The sequence below is a fragment of the Chaetura pelagica genome, unplaced genomic scaffold (genome assembly GCF_000747805.2).
Source record: "Chaetura pelagica isolate M959 unplaced genomic scaffold, ChaPel_1.0 scaffold12, whole genome shotgun sequence".
Lineage (NCBI taxonomy): Eukaryota > Metazoa > Chordata > Aves > Apodiformes > Apodidae > Chaetura > Chaetura pelagica.
In genome coordinates this window covers 6,452,352-6,467,313 of record NW_009952801.1, presented here as the reverse complement: position 1 = coordinate 6,467,313, position 14,962 = coordinate 6,452,352, and the positions used below count along the sequence as shown (strand labels likewise).

The window sequence follows — 14,962 nt, the reverse complement described above, 5'->3', positions numbered from 1 at the left end:
ATCCCTGAAAACTGGGTGAAAATGAGGTGAATAATATCACATTTGCCTTGTTTTCCTGCTTCAACAAACAAAGTGCTCTCCCATTTATTTTACTTGCTCATAAACTCAGAGAAAAATAATGCTCTTCTCTACTGAGGTTGACTTCTTCATTTTGGCAAACATGGTAATTGAGGGTTTGTGATCCTCTAAATTTTTTTTTTTTACTGAAGACCAAAAGAAATACAGCTTTTTCATGTACTATTACTTTACAGGAGAATGTTTTACTAGAAAATGCAAACAGAAATGGAATTTGGTGGCACAAAAGGGAAGGGGAGAAAAACATTCACACACAAAGCGTTTTGCTTCCCAGTTTCAACTGCTCTAGTAAAGTACTAAGTCACTAAGTGCAGAAAGAATAATGGTAAGGAAATATTATAATTAATTTATTAAAAAAAACCCACAACATCTGCTGTGTTCTCATTCAGGAATCTTTCACTCTCATTACATGAGAGCTACGATGTTATTCTACTGCCTAATCAGGTTAACTTAATATGGTTTTTACAAAGTGATCTTCATGATCATGCAGCACAGCCTTCTTCCCCTCTTTCATCACAATATTAAACAATCCTTCATCTCCTCTTTTTTCTTGTATGAAATTACATAATTTCCCTCTTCCAAATAGAACTTGGTACTGTTTGTTATTTTAAAAAAACATGCTGTATTTCCATTGAGCATGCTTCCAGTTTTTGGAAAGCAATCTACAAACATCTTCTCAATTAGTACTTTTGTGAGAGATCTTCAGATCCTTGAGCAAAATGCAAGTTGTAAGCTTACAACTCCATCAGCAAGGAAAGATTCAACTGGCATAAAACCAAAATAAATAGAAATACTGATTGACATTCTCATTCTGCCAAGGTCTGTGCTAAACTCAGGAAAGAAAAAACATTTTGTACTTGAGATGCTGATGTCCCCAGGAATTTCTTCCAACAAAAGCCAAAACATGAGGCAAAATGCAGAAATTCCATCTAAAGAAACATTTTTAAAAAGCACACGGCCTTGGTTAGAAAGCTAACCTTTATTGGAATGTACTGCATTTTGCTGGTTTGCATCAACACTTGCACACAGAAAATGAAATGTTACAGATTGAGGCAAATGCAAATGTTATGGCCATTTGCCAGAATTTATGCAGTTATTCTGACATGGTTAAAAAAAACCCAGAGAAGTTTCTTTGAAAAGGACTTCTATCACACCCATGTGGATTGCTGCCTTTTTTTTAGTTTCACAACAATCTTGTCAAGTAGATAATATTCTCCTGGATTGATAGACAAAGAATTATGGAGATCAGCAATCAGAAGCTCCCCATATTAAATTATCAGGTTTTCAAAAGTGTACAGCTCCCATCAGAGCTCTTACAACAGTCAGTATGAATTTCAAAAGTGTTCAGTAATGGGGAGGAATTTTCAAACTTCTCTGGGTAATTTAGATGCATTAATCTCATCGAAAGTTAATGAGCCATGTGTTGCTGGGGCTTTTGGTTGCTTGCAGAAAACACACATTATGACTGGTATCCATGGTGAAAGTTGTAGGCATTTAAAAAAACTGATCTTATGCTATTTAGGTTAATTCTACTCTCAGCTACAGATGCATAACTTCTCCTTATGGTATATTTATCTGTCCAATGAAGCAACAGCTCCCCTTGCTCTGCTCCTTTGAAAGTCTGTCAACACAGAGCATCTGAATGCAGCTGTGTAAAGAGCTGCACATCCTGGCCTCTAGCCCCTAGGACAGGCTGAATCCTCCATGCAGCTAAGCTTTGTGAAGCCTGCTACTGACAATTTCTGCTGCATCTTGTATGGAAAGGAACAATCCACATGGCCAAGAAAGTTCTTGAATAACCACAGTCACCGCACTAGGATGTTACTCTGGTACCTAACTGTAAACATACAAGCAGCAAGACTGTTAAGTGTTTCCCTAGTTACCTACATATCCCATCATTCTGGAAAATTTGCACAGAATATTTTCATATTTACCACAGCCTCTCTGAAATAATTTATAAAAGATTAATAAGGAAATGCTGCTTCAGCAGTAATTAAGCAAAAGTTAAATAGACTACTGGCCAAGAAAGTGAGCAAGCCAGACTCATGATTTACAATGCCCGTGTGACACTTAGTGTGCCCTTAGCACTGAAAAACACATTAGGGTGTCAGGAGAGAAACATTCAGCTCTGCTGCCCATTAAATCTGATCTTAGAGTAACTGATTCAGTGAGAATTATCTTCCAAGAGCATTATATTAAGACTAGAGAAGAGAAAGATACCTCTTTATGTATGTTATGAATGTAGGAAATGCAAGTTGAGAAGCAAAACAAAGCTGCAATTAAAGCCCACAACAGGTATTCCTTTCTTAAGGCTGAAAGGAATGTGAGGTTTGCTTTCATATGAATTGCTGACTTCATGCAGGTTCAGGACGACAGAGGGTTTACCAGGAGCCAGTGGCAATAAGCGTTCATAGCCTAAAGGAAAGGAAAAGAGGTTCACCCCTCATGGCAAAGGTCAGATTTCTGCAGACTTATAGCCTGTCCATATACGTGAGTGTTCGTGGGACATCTTTGTCTAGTAAGGTCCCATGAGGATGATCCAGGCTCCACAATGTCCCCTCTGCCTGGAGGATGGCCCTATAACCACCCAGATCAGTTTAGGGTCATTTGACTTGTGTCGATCTGGTTCCTGTTGCTTTTACTCTTAACCTGATGAACAATCATTGGAATCTCTGTGAGGATGTTGCTGAAGGCTGGAATTAAACAGCTCTAGTATACCAACAGATTGGATGTGTAAACATGGTATTTAACATTTGCTATTTTCACGGATGTGGAGAGCTATCAAATATACTCCCTTCCTAACATACAACATGCTGTACACTTCATTTATATTTGCTTCTCAGCATCATTATGTAAATGTCATATGAACTTCTATGCTAATGATTATATTAGTATTTGTCTATTTATTCTGTAGATACCTTTTCAGAGAGTCATCATGTCCTTTGTTCAGTTTTGGAACTGATGCATTGCATGCCCAAATATTTGGAATAACATATAGAAAACATCTGGATTTAATTATATTATAGTCCTCTTATGCAGACAATGGGAATTGAATTAAGGAATATTTTGAAACCCCCACAGAGATATAAAAGTATTAGCAGCTGCACGAGAACTTCACTGTTACAATGTTTGAAAATGTTTTGTTTTACAGATCAACAGTCTGACACATCATAAATATAAATCATAACATTTAAGATATATAAATATGGAAGAAAAATTAAAACTTGCTTTTCAAAAACGTGTAGATGAATTCACAGCACCTAGAAGATGTAGTGCATCTTTTTGTTTCAAAAATGAAAATGTATATTCTGTTGGCACAGAAAATGTATGTTGTGTGGTGGTATTAAGCTGAGAACCACATAAAGGCTTATTGTGACTGAATAGCCTGAACAAGATTTTATAGAATCCTGTTATATTGCCACCATATTGTACAAAAAGTAATTCAGCAAGAATAAATTAGCATTTTGCTTTTCATACTTTCATTCCTTTGAAAACATCTGGGGATATAATATCAGCTTAGATGGTCTGCCTCAAAGTATTAGATACAGGCTGGATATGCTTTCTGAATGTATGCTGGTTCCAAATGCCACTTCTTTTCAAGTCAGTACCAGTTTTGCAGTTAGTTTTCAATCTCCCAGTGGCTAAATCACATTCAAAGGCTGTTAGCACAGTAGGGGGTCAGACTTTCTCTCTGAATGTAACTATATCACTCAACAGCAGACTCATGCAATAAGCGATCTAATGTTTTCTTTTCTTTTTTTCCCCCCTCCTCTTAGTGTCTCCCTGCATTCCTGGATACCGGTCACTGCACCAAGGACCTGAGGCAACAGCCACATGGACTCCACCACCATCGTTCTAGCTTTCTTTATGGTGCAGAAAAAGTCAAGTCTATGGTCCACCTGCTGTCAAGACAAAAGGTTCAGTTGCTAAATCCTCAGAAACATTCTGAAACATTCAAATGAACCTTTCTTGTTCAATATTACACATTCCTATGTGTAAAAAGAACACCAAAATGTGTGTATGCATGTGTATGCACTTACGCATACAAACTTTGACAACCAATCACACAAAATATATTAATTTGTTTTCTCCTCTTTCCATGAAATCCCATCAAAATGTCCTGAAAAACATTGTCTAAAGCCATTGTACCTACCACGCAAAAGAGACAGAGCTATTAAACCCAGAAGTAATATTGAGACAATAAAAATAATGCCATGAAAGATTTGTGAAAAGATGGTCTGTTTAGAAACTAAATTTATCAGGGCTGAAGCTGGCACTAGCTGTTAGCTTTGGGAAACACCAATTCTTGATACCATGTGGTCAGTCTGACCTCATGTAGATGCAGTCAGGATCTTTGAACTTACCTATAGTATCATCCTGAACAGGCTTTGTGGATGATGCTGATGGACAGTCTGGTAAAAATAAAGGGTGGGAGAACTGCTGGGCAAGGGGCTCGAATACACTCTGCTAACTCACCCGTTTTACGAAGTGGAAAATCATCCTTGGCATCCTGCGCTCCTGGTAAAGTGTATTTGTATGGTGGTGAGGCCCCGCTCAGGGGTGGAGAGCTTTGATCCAGTGAGGTATGGTGGGCAGCCCTGTTGCAGACACAGAGAGGTCACAAATTAGCAGTCACTGAGGTGACCAGCAGTAACTATCTACACATGTCGTACACATGTCTCAGCTGTGTTTATGTTCTTGTTCCTCTAAGTGTGCACAAACCACAGGCTCATGTAACCAATTTCACTTTTACAGTAAGTTATGGAACTCCTTAGGATTCCCAAGAACGTACTTTTTGCACTCATTATAAAAGTCACATAGGATAAGAGTCATGTTGACCTACAGACAGGATCTGTCACCAGTTTGGGGAATTGACCATTTTAGATTGTTGCATTTTAATATGAACCAGCTGAGGCACAGGAAAAGCCATTTAATTCTGGTTTTTTATATATACAAATAGATGTAGATTGATCCAGCCTCTTCTATCAAAATGTGAGGGATTTTCAGGTCAAGGGAGCTTGTATAAAGCTCACCAAAAAAACTGAGTTGTTATTATCTGTTGAAGATTAAAAAAAAAAAAGGCAAACTATGTAGCGGACAAAGGCTGTATATAAGTTCACTTGATAAGTTTTGTGAGCACACCACTCTGTAGCACACAGCACTCACGTCAGCAGAGAAGCTCCAAGCTGAAGAGTGCTTTCTGACAACTGCTGGATTAAAGAAACTGTGTGGGCAGATCCTTCTGAAAACAGAAACTGTAAATAGTGAAGAAATTGCATCATGTGGTCCAGAGAGGGAGTTTCATTTTATTTGGTTGATTTTTCTATTTAGAGGGAGTAAAAGGGGAAGGAGGGAAATTTTCAAACTTTGTGTCTAGCTAAACATAATTTCACTTGGCCTTTCACAGAGTCTCTCCCTATCTTTCCAATGTAGCGTGGTTGATCAATAATATGTCTCTGTCAAAAGGGGCACTACCATGAGAGGAGGTACTGCTTTCCCCCATGTAGCTGAACACTCCTCTGCAGAGTTCCTCATTCTCACTCATCCAAAGACTCACAACTAAGCTTGGATTATTAGCCCAAACATCTTACATATTCAAGAGAATCTAACATGTTATTTGGAATAAATAAATAAATAAAGTGCTGTGCCTCCACCAGAAGCAATGTAACTATATATTAAATCATGTTACCACAATGCTCTGATTAGCTCAGAATAAAGGCAGGGCTTCAGTAATTCTTTTTAAAAAGAACAAATACTAGATGGAAATAGAGTGTACCACATGTATTTCTGTTTGTCCTACTGAATGTCACTAAGGGCATGACATTGAAGTCCTTTAGAAACGTAGCCAGAGTTAATTTTGTTGGATTTACCTATGTGTCTGCTGTCATACGAAGTTAAAAAGGAATTAATTAGTAACCAAAAAAGCCCTCAAGCCCCCCAAAACTGTAAACTCTTAGAATGTTAATAGGCCCATTATAGGACTCAAAAAAATAATTTGTTCCAAACAGCCTAAGCAGATTCGTATCAAGGTCAAGACATGATAAGAATATGCAGTTTTGGATATTAAAATCCATCAGAGAAAAAAACCCAGTTAAACAACCATTATCCTTCTCAAAATTCTTGCAAGTTGCATCATTCAAGTAACTTCACTGGAAAGCAGCATCTCCTCAAAGAAGAAATATGTTTTGTGATTGATTAAAAATCCCAAGTAAATAAAACACAAAGTTGTTCTTACTGCAAAAATTTAAGAGACTTGGAAAACTGACAGGTATAGCTGTAAAATTTGTGACAGCATCAAGAGATCAAGCAATCAAAGTAAAAAGTTAATACAAATTTCCAACAGCGTCTTTTTCTGTATAGCTCTCATCTCATCACTAAACACCAGCTACCCTTCAGTTCAATCAGTAATATTACACTTCTGGTTTTCTGCTAACTTCTGGGTTGAACTTCTCTCTTGTTCTGCAGGCAGACAGAAGCATTCTGGCAAGCTTTTACAGATACCTCAATGAGACAAGGAAACAACTCAATATTGAACATACGTGTACCAGAGCTTGGGGTGGCGGCTCATGGAATGATTCTTCCCATTTGCTGGTGAGTCTTTTGATGCTGATTTACTCAACAGGAACTCCTGAAGTTTCTGCTTCACTTCTGTACTGGCCACTGCCCCTAAGACACACAGCATTAAACATATCTTACCTTTACTTAAAAAACAAATTACATTTTTAAAGAAAACAAAAACCAAAACACAAAAAAATGCCCATCTCTTGCTGCTGTAAGTGTTGTACACTATAAAAATGTTGGTGGAAATTGGTCAAAATGAGATAACATTTGGATCAAATATTAGTCTGTAGAAATCTGAAGTTGGCCATAACCCAGAAATCCAGTGAAATCATAAGGAATATTTCAACAGCAGATGAGGCCATTTATTGATGGCCAGATATATCTAAGGAATTTAAATTATTTCCTAATAATTCCCAAATACAAAACCAAGGATAGAACTGAAAACATAGTGACAAAAGGTCACTTTGAGTTTGCAATAAAAAATATTTTGTTATTTTAGTAAAGGAACAGTAAAAGCACAGCAAAACTGCCCTCTGAATACTGTCCTGGTTATGAGCAGAATAGCACAGAAAGCAGTGAGCCGTTTTACTCAGGCCACTGAAGATCCTGTACCTGTGATGTCTGGGAGACAGACCACAGTCTGAAACATGAGTCTTAGCTGGTAACTCTACTCTTATGACACCAAATCAACAGAAAGACCAAAACACCAGGAAGACAGTGCATTTTGACCTCTCTTTGTGGCTAGCTCTGTACAAGAAGTACAGCATGTCAATGTCAGCTTACACTGCCAATTCCTACTTGCAGCATGGGACATGCTTTTTTACTCACAGCCATAACATTCTTCATAAAAAAAGCATGAAAAAGAAAAATCTCCATTTGGTGTTCCATAAACAGTGATTATTACTGTTTAAGGAAAAAGGAAAGAAAAAGCATTTATTTGAAAGCAGCAACACTAAGGCATACTGATACTCTAAGTATTTGGTTACCCAACCCTGACACAGCACAGCCACCTGGTGAGCGTATCCCCCTCTGACCCAGTTCCCATAAAGTATCTCTTCTACTCCTTAGCTTCAGACCCTAACTCCCCTCCCCACATCTTCCTTCCCTCCTCTATTCATTAACTAGATCAGCAGCAGCAGCAAATGCTGGGGCTGAGCCCAGGGGATCACAAGTGCTGCTTGGCTGGCTGCTACATACTGAATCCAGCAAGCAAAACTGAGAAGGGAACCATCGAGTTCACACTGCTGCTCTTCCTTTGGTGGGAGCACTAATACAGCCCAACCATTTCTATGGAGGGTTTCTAATGCAGCCTGTTTCTATTTTTTTTCATGCCACTTACAGGAACCTTTGGTTCCTGCAGTTTCTGCTACCATTCCACTGCTGGGTCAACAGGTTGGTGATGCTTTCATCGTTCACCGAAGTACTGGAAACACTATGGACAGCTTAATTTCTAAAGCCTACAATATGCTACACCTGCAACTGTTGCACTGATACACTAAAAAAAAAAAAAAAAAGGCAGGTGCATAACATACAGCTCTTTACTGCTTTGGTCTTTGTCAGGAAATTTTTCTGGCCATTTAGCAGGGCAAGCAAAAATATCTCCTCATGGCAGTTTCATTTTGAGTACCTTCACAATGTACTTCAACCTAATTCTTAAACTGACCTCACCAAGGAGAATTATTTGTATCTGTCTCCCTCTAGTGAGCACCTAATTCCAACTGTATCATCTGTATCTGTCATTTGCCTTAGAGCTATATATGAGCTAGAAATAACTCTTGGTTGGACCTCATGAAATAGCATAAAGAACACACATTTGTAAAAGTCCTGGCAAAAGTATTCAGAAGTCTCAGCCAAAGACAGTCTTAAATATTTCATTATATTTTCAATCTTGAAGCAACACTCAAATCACTTAGCAAGTAATGTGATTTTTTTGCTGGTTTGTAGGGCTTTCTGTATTGGGAAATAAGCTCTTCAGAAAGAATTTCTCAAGGGAAGCTTTAGGCTTTCAATTTCCCTCTTTTTTATATAAAAAGAGCTAGATTCTTGAAAGACATACACACAGATCTGTCAAAATGTGCTCTCCTACTTTCCTCCAAGCCTGCATACAAACCAGTGACATGTTTATGTGGCCAAACAGGTGGCTCTGCCTTTCCACAAGTACAGCCTAGTAGCAGATTTCACAGGGTAACAGGCTTGCTTCATGTTCCTGCTCATTGTCCATTTCAGCTGGGAGAAGGCAAAGGGGAATAGTTCAATTTCTTATAAGGATTCATGGTACATTGGCTCTTACTTTCTCGGCCTCTTTCTTTGCCTCGGAGGGGAGGAAGCTGCTGTTCCCTGCGATGCCTCTCCAGTTCCTGCTCTTGTCTCTGCTGCTCCAGTTTCTGCTCTTTTTCAAGGAGTTCTTGCTGCTGTTTAATGGCTAGGAGTTCCTGTTGTAACTTGCACAGAACAAAAATACATGAGAAAGTGCAGTTTGCATTGTTTTCTAGGTCAGTCCTGGCTAAAACAATCCCCTTGAATAACTAGTATCAGTGCTTGCTTTTGTGCTTAGACTTCATTTCTTAATCAACTTTCCCCAGTCTTCTAAACAGAATACTGCATTACTGGATGTCACTAAAATGAACTCTAATGTCAGGTAGCAGCCTGCTGCTCTGGTTTCACTTCATTCTCTTTTGGCATAAATGCCTGGAAACTGCACAGGGCTCTTTGCCAGTACATCATCCAACTCTGGCTGCTGTGCTCTGCTGCATTTGTCCATTCCATCGATTGGAAGCTTAGCACAGTAGCAAAATGGTAAGTAGATCAGAAGAAAAAAATTAAATGAAAGGCAAGATCTTAAATTCCTAGACAAAATCCATTATAGCAATCCTACCACAGTGCATGTAATCCCATAAATAATTTCCTTTTCACATTATATGAGGCAGCCCAGAGAAGAGTGAAAACACAACACTTTCAGGACCTGCCTCCATTTTACAAACGCGAATATTATGCACTTGCTTTTCAGGTTGATTTGTGGGCACAAACTCCAACAGCAGCCCAAAGAAGCAGTCTTTGAATATACTCAAAACTGCACATACAGAGAAGACAGCCATATTGAAGTCTGGCTGAAGATACAGCTTTGTAAAATAGATAGTTCGATTTTTCTGTGGATGCGGTGGCTGTATGAGCTTGGTCATTCTCACAGTACTGCCTTGGTCTGCTGTGAGCAACTTACTGGCAAATACAGAGGAATAAGCACTCAAACACCACGTCTCAGTCACAGAAAATCTTTCAGGCATGCTCCCTTTTCATGTTTGCCTAAGCAAATTCAGGCTGCAGATAAAATGAGGGATAATTGAAAAATGTTGCTACCTTTATGTGCTCCTGGAGCTGGGCCTGATGCTGGCGGGTCAGGTTCTCATGCTGCTTCTGAAACTCTGCAATCAGCAGTTGTTTCTGAATTTGCTGCTGCTGCTGGATCAGAAGGAGTTCCTGCTGTAGCTGCTTTTCACGCATAATTGGGTCCACCATGGGAACCATCATCCTGAGATCAGTTCGCAAGTCTAATGGTGAGATAGGCTCTAATCCCACAGGAACCTCTGACTTTACATCCACTGTGGGAGGAAAACAACAAAATGTACATATATTAAATAAAGCTGGAGATGGAGAATAGAGATCACTCCTATTGGGGAAAAGACCAATTTCACTCAAAAATTGCTTCAATGTATAGACCTAACAAAACACTAACACAACCTATGCTGCACGTAAATTTTAGACATTCCTACAAGCAACTGGAGATTTTAGAAGTTATTTTATTACTTTCTCTCTTTTCTCTGCAAAAATACTCCCAGATTAATATTCTACTAAATAGACTAACATGCAACTCAGTTCTAAAACCATGTCACAGCCTAACAGAGCAATACTTAGTGCAAATCTCCTAGGCACTACTAATGCTTAGCAATAAACACTCGAGGCAACTCTTCAGTGTAAGATGAAGGCCTTACAATTCTCACTGCATTGCAAGACATTTTCCAAAGCTAGTGAGTAGACTTCCTGAGTATGGTGCTACATATGAACAACTACCCAATGCTGCATAGCTGCATGTAAATATACCATGCACACACATAGGAATAAAGCACACAAAACTACAGAAAAATAATCAAACACGCCAAAATGAGAAGTTTTAATACAGCTTACCATGCTTGGAGTGGATAAGACATAATACATTATATATGGGTTGTAAGCAAATGAAACCATCTTTAATTATTCCAATTTGTTGCAGTAATGGTATATATTGTTAATCTAGCATTACAGTACTTAGTAAAGCATCCTGTGTTTTGCTATCTCCTTATTTAAATTAAAGGGACTAAAAAGCAGCAGAAGAGAGTTGATTATTTTCACTACAGTACTCTTAAATTTCAGGTTTTTACATGGAGTCAAGAGACTAGAGCGTACATTCATCTGTTTCAAGAGAGCAAAAAACTAGCAAGCAACATTTATACAAGAGGAAAGTAAATAGCAGGGGAGGGTCTCTGCTAAAGCTCAGCAGTTCTGATTCCATCCACAAGAGGACAGTGGAACCACAAACACATTCATTCCCGTTTCTACTGCTCCACTATCTTCATAGGAACACAATATTATTAACTGAAAACAAACATGCTGTCGGAAATCACTAGGGAAGATGATATTAAGCATATTTTCTTCTTTTCCTCTGCTACAGCTGTATTTGTTTTCGAAGAGAAAACCAAAATTAAACATAAATATTCAAAAAAGAGGGAGAAGTAAAATTGAAGCAGCAAAAGCTGAAACTGCAGTAACAGACAAAACGGAATTCTAACCATAGGATCGAAAAAAAAAAAAGTTTTGTAAAAAGTAGAGATGAGACACCAAGTCTCTTCTATTGATTGTATTCTTTTCGTCTCAAAATTCTTGAAACGTAGTTTTCTGAGTCTTTTTTTTTTTTTTTTTTTACCTAGTGATTGTACATCTCAAAGCATAATTTGCCTTTTTAACCCATTATTCCAACAGAATGATTTTGTCTAAGTGCTTACGTTTGTTCCGAGACTAATCACTAAATTATAAAAAATCACTTTTAACTTACAAAAACTGCTCCTGATTATAAATAATTGCTGCAGACCAAGAGAAATGGACAGGCAAAACCCCCCAGCCTTTCATCCCATTTATTCATCAGCAATCCACATTCCATTTGTCTAGACTAAATATAACCACGTTTATACAAGAAATCAATAGTGCTTGCAGAGAGCAGAGCAAAGGCATGAATATTTCATCAAACTCAGAGAGAAATGGCAATCAGCAAACTGACAGCAAACTGTGTAGGCTGACTGGCCCTCCAGATAAGTCTCCAGTACTTGGACAATGGCTCATTGCCTGCAAGTCACAATCTTATCATCAGTGCTCTTCTATTTTTAACATTAATTGCACTGTAGGTGACAAAGGCTTATCATGTTTAAAGTGGGGAGATGGATTTTCTTACATCTTCTGTGACAGGATAATAAGCCTTACTAGGAGCAATAATAGTAACTGGGGCTCAGCAAGCCCTGCAGGGTCTGGTTTGCTATAATGTTTGCAAACTGAATCCTGCAGGGTTTGGTTATCAATGGTGTTTGCAAACTGAACCCTGCAGTTTATTTTGCAGATGCTAGCTGCAAATCAATCCCTACAAGTCTGCACAGTGATTCAGACTGACTATAATTCCTACCTCTGGTAAGCATCCTCCTTCATTTTCAGAACACTTTTCTGTAACCATGAGGGAAGCCTCCAGATTTTTCTAACAATAGAAATCTCTTTCTGCCAATAGTAAAATGTACAAGTGAAATCGGGCTCTGTTTGATAGATTATACATTTTCAGGAATCTTCACACACTCAATAAATCTAGCAAAGGAATACCTAATTCATCAAGTTCAACTTTACTTCATTCACTAATGGGGGGAAAATAAATATGGAAATAGTCCTGGAGACTCAAGTCCATAGAAATCAATACATTACCTCTCGTGTCACTTAAATGCCAATGGTTCCTGACAAATAAAGACAAGTATTTATTTTAAGGTCCATTCTATGATTCTATAATTTCCTAGCATAAATATTGCTAGCAGTAAGGTTACCACCAATACTACTACTAACTGTTGACATAGAGGATACTAACTTTTCAGAGCGATTACTGTCTTAAAACTGGAAACCAGTCAACCTTATCAACTAATTTATGCTAAACAAGTTACTATAAAATAAAATTCAATGGTTTGCTACTGTCTGTTAGGCAGTCCATAGACCCTTCACATTCTCCTTACTTGTTACCAGCTGACAAGATAGAGACCATGCCCCCCACGGAGTCTTCATCAGTGTGAAAAATGTGTAATGGAGCAGAGAATCAGAATTAGTGACTTTGAGAGCTTTGACTTTTAGCTGAAGCATATTTCCTCCCCCATCTCAACACAATTTTACTCTCAAAAAAGCAAAGGTGATGCAGGGTATTTACTCTCACTGAGGCTTTAATGTTTCTTTCACACCCTCTACACAGGGATATATGCACTTTTCAGGTAGAAAAAGAATGTCCTGATCAGTGCCCTCAACTTGCAAACGAAAAGCAATGGGATGCAGGACTTCACCAACAGGCATTGTCAAGATATTAGTCAAAAAAGGAAAAGGATTGTTAATGAAAGAAAAAAATAATAAGAATTAATCAGCATTGACTCCACTTCTAGGAATCTTGTTTTGCAGGATTTTCAATATCACCAATGGAGTCATGTTGTAGCACGCACAATTTAGAGGGCAACCCTGCCCACACTCTCTCCATCGTGGTCTGGAACAGATCCTTCCCAACAGCTCTGCTGACTACAGAGCAAGCCTGAGATTCCTCTCTAAGGTTAAATAAAGGCAAACTCTCTAAGCTCATGTCAGCTGCCATGAATACAACAGTAGGCTGTAGAATATTAACTAAAAACGTTACTGAAAGCTCAGTGATGCCAGGAACTGTGCCAAAAATTTGAGCAGAAAAAGATTTAATTTTCAGCTAGAACACACTGCAAAAGCCACATGCATTAACTTTCCTATAAAAACTCAATTGTCTATCTTTAAACCTAACAACAAAAATAGTCTCAGAAGACCATCCATATCTGTTATACTCCATAGATTGCACTTCCCACAGTGCTTTTGACATTCTTTGGAGAGAAAATATGACACTTGCAAAACAGCATGCTTGTAGATGCTTGAAGCATTTGTAAAAAGAGGTAAAAGAGCTTGACTTAACCCTGAGGCTTTGCTGGAATCACTGAAAAACTTTTAACTCTTTTACTAAGAGGTGGCATTTTTGCTTCTCACAACTAGTTTCAATTTCTGGTGTATCAGAATACACAAATCTTCCAAATCACAAGTGCTACAGGAAAATATCAGAAAAAAGAACAGCTCACTTTCTTACTATCATGTCCCAAGAGGGGCAATTTTTTTTATTATTTTTTTTTTTTGTTGCCAGTTACCTTTCTTGGCAGACATGCCATCTTTAAAAACAAGAACTTAAATAAGATATGCTGCCACCAACTGAACAGTCTCCATTCCTTATCTGAGACACAATGAAGAATAATTCTAGTAGACTTGCTTACCAGAACATCTTGCCTAGTACATTTATGATTCTTACATTAGATGAACTGTGTTGAATTTGCTGGGATTACAGGGATTCAAGTTAAACTTTTCGCAAAGGAATTTCTTGATTACATGGTTGATCTGGAAAAGTAAAGAAGGTTGGAGAGAGGAACATGGCATGAAGCTGGGGAGGGTCCTTCTCTCACCTTCATCATCTAAGGCAACATTCTACTAGGGTAGCAGTTAAAGTTTATGAAGTGAGCAAGGAGGACTACAGAAGTTGAAATGCTAAACTAAAAGATGACAAGCTTCTCCAACTGGTAATTTCAGTATTAAGCAATATAAGCATATCCCTGAAAACACACTAAAACAAGTAAAATGTAGAAGAATCATTCTTCCAAGAAATGGCCACACATTACCCCAGATATCAACTCAGTGAAGTATTACAATGAACACAGAGAAAAGGAGAGCTGTTTATACTAGTGACACTCTTTTGAACTCTGTTCTACAAAACAGAGCCCATCTACAGTTATTAACTTGTGCAGTACTTTTCATAGTTTTCACATGCTTTTCATAAAATGAAAACAAACCAGAACAGTTTTGCACTTTTTAATGTAGAAGAAACTGCCTCTACTTGGCCTCTTCATTGAGAGAGAGAGAAAAAACTTCCCTTTGAAGGATTAGCTGTATCAGTCCATCTTAACATAGTCAGAACACTAAAGAATTTGCAGAAAACAGCTCTAAATCATGG

General features: G+C 38.2%; 1 protein-coding gene across 8 annotated transcripts in view; it reads right to left on the bottom strand.

The window, feature by feature from the left end:
- HDAC9 (histone deacetylase 9) overlaps positions 1-14,962 on the bottom strand; it is a 279,706-nt gene that overhangs the window by 219,186 nt on the left and 45,558 nt on the right. For 2 of the 8 annotated variants that reach the window (XM_009994951.1, XM_009994954.1), the window contains exons 1-5: positions 12,931-12,952; positions 9,991-10,232; positions 8,927-9,077; positions 6,615-6,741; positions 4,552-4,673 (exon numbers count right to left, since the gene is read on the bottom strand). In XM_009994951.1, the coding sequence (XP_009993253.1) occupies positions 4,552-4,673; positions 6,615-6,741; positions 8,927-9,077; positions 9,991-10,232; positions 12,931-12,952 (664 nt within the window). Of the gene's footprint in view, positions 1-4,551; positions 4,674-6,614; positions 6,742-8,926; positions 9,078-9,990; positions 10,233-12,930; positions 12,953-14,962 lie in introns of those variants that run through there. The other 6 variants (XM_009994950.1, XM_009994953.1, XM_009994952.1 and 3 more) reach the window with 4 other exon arrangements.